The following is a 5,859-nucleotide window of genomic DNA, read 5'->3' as shown; positions in this document are numbered from 1 at the left end:
GTCTCCTCAAGTAACAAATATCAATATTATTAGAAATATTGTGTTTTAAGTTTGAATATAAGACCTCATCGATATTTGTATATTTATGCGGATTATTATTGTTTTGTGTCGGGGAGTTCGAAGAATATCAGAAATGTTTAATGGGTTAAATGTCCATATTAAAGAGATCTTGATATTTCGTGTCCATCAAAGATCTTAATACAGTGAGAATGAGTTTTTTCTTTTATATATCCATCATTTTATCAATTTCTAATTGATGTGTGATTTTCTAACAATCTCTTAAAGAAATGTGAACCACTCACATCATTGATCTTAATCCATATTATGATCCATTTTCGCTCTCTTATCGAATCTAATAATAACTCTAATATCATTTGTTGAGGAGTTTGAAGAGCACCAAAAATGTTAATTGACAAAACATTCAAGATCCCAGAAATCTTGACACCACGTATTAAGTGTGTCTTCACATTTTATTCATTTCTACTCGACGTGAAACTTAATCAGTACACTTGATTTCCAACCACCTCTCCCACAAATATGAGTCACTCGTATCACTAGCATTGATCCATACTCAGATTCTCTTCCGCTCCCTTACGAATCTAACCATGCCTCTAATATTACTTATTGGAGAGTTTGAGAAATACCGAAAATGTTAATGGGTTAAACGTTTAGACTCCAAAAGACATTGACATCACATATTTACCCAAAATCTTAAAGTAGTGGAAGTATGAGTCTTTTCTTTTATATATATAATTTTTCATCTATTTATAGTCGATGTTGGATTTAATTAGTCACACTTCAATCTCCACTTTGTTTAGCTACCAAGATAAACATTAATTATTCTTTATACTCCCTCTATCTCCCAATAGATTTCTTCTTTTCTATTTTTATTTGTTTCAAATTATTTATCTCATTAGAATACAAATGTCATGTTTATTATTTTTTTCACTAATTTATTCTTATTTATTATATTTTACTACATTTATAACTATTCCAACTATTTATTATTAACAAAATTATTTTAATAATGATACTCATTTTATTATAAAAATTAATATAATTAATCATTATTGTGAAAAACTCACATATGACACATAACTTAAAACAGAGAGAGTATATTTATATATTTGTATTTGTTGTATTTCTAACACACTTAATTATTTTATTAAATAAAGTTTATATTTAAATTAAAATGAACTAGTCTAATTTCTTAAAAACTAGGCACATTATGATTGAGATATTTTAATACTTGAGTGAAGTAAACAAGGCAAACAAATACAACCAACCGAATTGAAGTGACACACGAGGCAAATTAAACAAATACTCCTTCAACCGAATAATTCAATGAAAACGCGCTTTTGTACAACCAAGTCATTATGATTAATAATGTTTCACTTTTCTATTAGTTTTAGAAAACTGAACAACCAAAACACAAATACGCGTGAAAATTTTAAGAACCCCACCACCTTAAATCAAAGAAAATAAAGAGCCTACTCCACCACCTCAATCTTAAAACCCCACCCAAAAAAGAAACACTCAATTCTCTCTTCCTAGTAGTTGTTACTACTTTAATTTCTCCAAACTTTCCTTTTATATTCAACAAAGGACCAACAGAAAAAACATCACACATTAGTTTCCTTGTTTCAAATGCCAACTATCTTGCTTAGGATTTTCCTTCTATACAACGTTGTCAATTCATTTCTCATTTCTCTTGTTCCTAAGAAACTTATAACCTTCTTCCCACTTTCTTGGTTCTCCCATCAATCCTTAACCAATCTCATCATCCAAAACAACACTACTACTACACTTTCATCATCGAAAAGAGGTCTTGTTATTACCGAGACAACAACAATGGATCCAACCGAACTCAAGCGTGTTTTCCAGATGTTTGACCGCAACGATGACGGTCGAATAACGAAGAAGGAGCTGAACGATTCGTTGGAGAATTTAGGAATTTTCATCCCTGACAAAGAGCTGAGTCAGATGATCGAGAAGATCGATGTGAACCGAGACGGGTGTGTGGATATTGAGGAGTTTAGAGAGCTGTATGAGTCGATTATGGATGAACGGGTTGAAGAGGAAGAGGAAGATATGAGGGAAGCATTCAATGTGTTTGATCAAAATGGAGACGGGTTTATTAGTGTGGATGAGTTGAGATCTGTTTTGGTGTCATTGGGATTGAAGCAGGGAAGAACTGTGGAAGATTGTAAGAAGATGATAGGGAAGGTTGATGTTGACGGAGATGGGTTGGTTGATTATAAGGAGTTTAAGCAGATGATGAAGGGTGGTGGTTTTTCTGCTCTCAGTTAGTTGTGTTGGGTTTTTGTGTTTTCAATGTTGAATTTCAATTCTCTCTTTGTAAATAATAAGTACCGTAGTATGATTCAGGTTCATGTTGTGATCGATGTGTTTTGTAATAGGCATGTTTTTTGGCTTCTGTTTTTGTTATCTTAATTTGTTTTTTCCAATCTTGGTTGTTTGGGTTGTTAGTATGGGAATGCATATGATGCTGTGGGCTAGATGTTATAAAAATTGGACACTTTGAGGTTTCAAGTTGTCGATTCGACGACACGAGTCCTTGAATTGGAATCTCTATCCAACAACTTAGATTGACTCGGTACAGTGAATCTGAGTCGAGTTAGATTAACACTAGGCTTTACATGAATGTGTTCTACCCAGGTACTACTAATGGATTTTTTTGGAGGAGGAGGAAGGTAATTGCAACGAAAGACACAAACTACTGTTGTGACAAGAAGTGTCTGTGTTTTCTTTCTTTCTTCCTTGGTTTTGGGACAAGGGTTGATTCTGTTTTCAGTTTGTAATGTAAACTTCTGTTTGAAGATATATTTCTTGAAATTTTTATCTACTCTTTCTATTGAAATCACTTGAAAGTGACATGAATCTAGTTTATCAATTAATGTAAGAATACAATGGCTATGGTACACTCATGAGAGAAACACTTTTCAACAAGAACATGTTAAAGCTTTAAGTACTTAATCCCCAACACGATACGATACATAGCAGAAAATGAATTTCTTGGTAAACTATATACTGCATGAAGTTTTAATATGACCACAACATAACTTCAAGCCAAATGTTGATAATTATATCAAAAACTTTGAATTGAGAATAGGACTAACTATCCACCAGGATGTCTGGTAGCAATGGAATGTGCTATAATGGCATCATTTACCTGCCTTTTGAATCTGATTTTTCTTCCTCGATCTCTCTTATATTTCGGACTACATCAGCAACTTTTTTAGAAATGTGTTCTGTGTGCTTTTCCAAATCGTTCAGAATCATATTTAACTGTTCTTCATACGCTGCACAACGTCGTTTGTACTTCTGCCTTTCGTTGTACAGCTCAAGCGATAGCTCACGGATTCTCCTATCTTTCTCATCCTGTGGCACAAATCAACAACACAAGTTTGAGGTAGAAAAACGGAAGAAACATAACATAGACATTATTAGATCCTAACAACTAACGTACAACTATACATGAATCAAAATGTCCTAATCCAACATCTGCACGTGATAAATTGAGATGGAGACATGCATACCTCACTAACCAAATGTTTCTCAGATCTTCGCCATGGAACTTCACTAGGACTCATCAGTTTATGTGTATGCTCCTTCACAACTTTGGTGACAACCCACTTCCCTTCATCCCGTAAAGCCAGCCTTATCATGGCTTGACAACCTTCTCGGGTGGCTGGTGGAGGAGGAAGCACTCTATCTTTTCTGTGCACATACTTTTTTGCACGAAAGCCTTCTTTCGAACAAACAAAATCTTGACCAATAACCTGGTTATTTACTCGTGAACGTCGGTTATGGTGTACTCGTACTGTAAATCCCATCCGCCTACCATAGGCATTGTAAAATTCTCTGGCTTCCTCCCTTGAGTTGAACTGCATGTCTATGAATGGTTCTAATGCGTCTGAATCTAGTACAGGTTGTTCGACAAACTCTTCAGCTTCACCTGCACATAATTCTAAATTGTTTGAAAACTCATCTTTTACTCTCTCATGTTTCTCATTGATTTCTGCTAGCGCATCAAGGTGGCTACCATCTGAAACAAATCCCTGGCCAGATTGGTGATCCAACATCCTATTATAGCAGAATTACACAACATATATAAGTAGATGTCGAAAATCCAATCATCTTTTATCCAAATGGTATTAGCAAAAAGATATTCACACATCCTTAATGGTTCCCATAATAAACAAACAATAGTAAATAATGTTCAACCAAAAAAGAAGATATACAACGAAACGAACTCTAATATGTCCAAGATAATACAACCCGCAACACCAATTCGCCAAATGTTTTTGGGTTAGGACTGAGGAGATTGAGGGTCTAATTGATGGAGTAGTACAGCCCAACAAGAAATATATCTTATTCAATAACAATTAACAAATACAATCACTATCATATTACTCAACTTTAATTCTGTAACATTGGTTCAACATGCCAAATACCATAGTTGGAGAGTATATGCCTAAGTGCGGAGCTGTCGGGGACACAACCATGCATTCTCATCGGACTTAACTAGAAGCTGCGGCGAAGGAGTTAATTGATAGATAAGCAAGAATGTAAAGCAAATGCTTACAGAGTTGTAGCTATCACAGGCGTGTAACCACATACTACTTTCAGCATTCAATCAATCACAGGTGTCTATCACATGTGTGCATTCTCAATCATTCATTGTAATGTTCTCATTTTTTTCAACAACTATTTTACTTCCTTATTGTCGTCACAAGAAGAAAAAAAACAGAAACAGACTAATGCCGAAATGGAAGAAGATTTACCTATTCGGCATATGAACCAGATTTATTTAAGCATGTCCTAATTAACACAGCACACAGAAGAAAGAACCTGCAAGCAAGTTAAAATTTAGTTACATCTACAAATGTTCCATTCCATGGCTCGTATCAATTCATTTCATAAAGTTGGAATAACAAAGATTTTATAATGTTTCAAGAAATTGAAAAAAAAAGGTAAATAAACAATTGCATTGGTAAAATTAAATGAGGTAGCAGAAAAAATGAGAGGGGAAAGAGAAAGTTGATGAAGACTTTGTTATTACTTACCAACGCGGTGAGGTGTAGAAGCTCCGGCGAGGAATTACGGAGGCGGAAGGTGAAATTAGGGAGTAGAAAGACGAAGGAAATAAGGGTTACTCGGAATGAGTACAGTGAAGATGGAAATGGAAGTGACAAGAGAAAGCAACAACACTAGTGTGTGTTGCGATGCACGGTTAAGGCTTCTGTCGTTTTGTTTTCAGTGATTTGTATTTTCAGAAAGAAAAAAAATAAATGCAGATCAACCCACATAGTAATATGTCAGAAAAACTACAAGTAACTAATATTACAATAATAATTTCTTTTTATTTTTTTTATTAAAAAATATATCGAAAATTATGTGATTAATTAATTTCATAATTTTAATAATTTCGGTAATCAATATTTTATATATAATTATTAATTAATCAATTTCATTAGTTTATTAATCAATTTTTTTATTTTTTACTAATTAATTTTATTTTATTACTAAAAATTACTTTTAATATTAGAGTATTTATTAATCAATTTTATTACTTTATTAATTAATTTTTTATATTTAATTAATCGACTTTATTTTACTATAAAAAAACTATTATTCATCCATTATTCACGGATATTATTCACGCACATGATAATGTTCACTTGACATTGTTCATACATTATTCATAATACTGTTCACGGTATTTGTAAACAATGAATAACGTGTAAGTGTAACTGACAGTGTAGAAATAACATATTAGAATATTGAAATTAGCATCATATTCATTGAGTAAAGACTAATAGAAAAATATTTAAA

General features: G+C 33.0%; 2 protein-coding genes across 2 annotated transcripts; one reads left to right on the top strand and one right to left on the bottom strand.

Annotated features, from left to right (window-relative positions):
- Window positions 1-1,417: 1,417 nt before the first annotated feature.
- Window positions 1,418-2,866, top strand: LOC127087270 (calmodulin-like protein 7). The gene has a single exon (XM_051028143.1). It carries the CDS (start codon window positions 1,648-1,650, stop codon window positions 2,308-2,310), a length of 663 nt encoding a protein of 220 aa, XP_050884100.1. The 5' UTR covers window positions 1,418-1,647; the 3' UTR covers window positions 2,311-2,866.
- An 82-nt stretch (window positions 2,867-2,948) lies between these two features.
- On the bottom strand, window positions 2,949-5,295 carry LOC127087269 (protein FAR1-RELATED SEQUENCE 5). Its single transcript, XM_051028142.1, has 4 exons — window positions 5,091-5,295; window positions 4,809-4,875; window positions 3,561-4,107; window positions 2,949-3,402 (listed from the first exon to the last, which is right to left on the bottom strand). Exons 2-4 carry the CDS (start codon window positions 4,817-4,819, stop codon window positions 3,190-3,192), a joined length of 771 nt encoding a protein of 256 aa, XP_050884099.1. The 5' UTR covers window positions 4,820-4,875; window positions 5,091-5,295; the 3' UTR covers window positions 2,949-3,189.
- Window positions 5,296-5,859: the final 564 nt, after the last annotated feature.

Source organism: Lathyrus oleraceus, chromosome 5, assembly GCF_024323335.1.
Source record: "Lathyrus oleraceus cultivar Zhongwan6 chromosome 5, CAAS_Psat_ZW6_1.0, whole genome shotgun sequence".
In the NCBI taxonomy this organism is placed as follows: domain Eukaryota; kingdom Viridiplantae; phylum Streptophyta; class Magnoliopsida; order Fabales; family Fabaceae; genus Lathyrus; species Lathyrus oleraceus.
The sequence above is the reverse complement of the archived record's forward strand: the minus strand, read 5'-3'. Positions and strand labels throughout refer to the sequence as shown.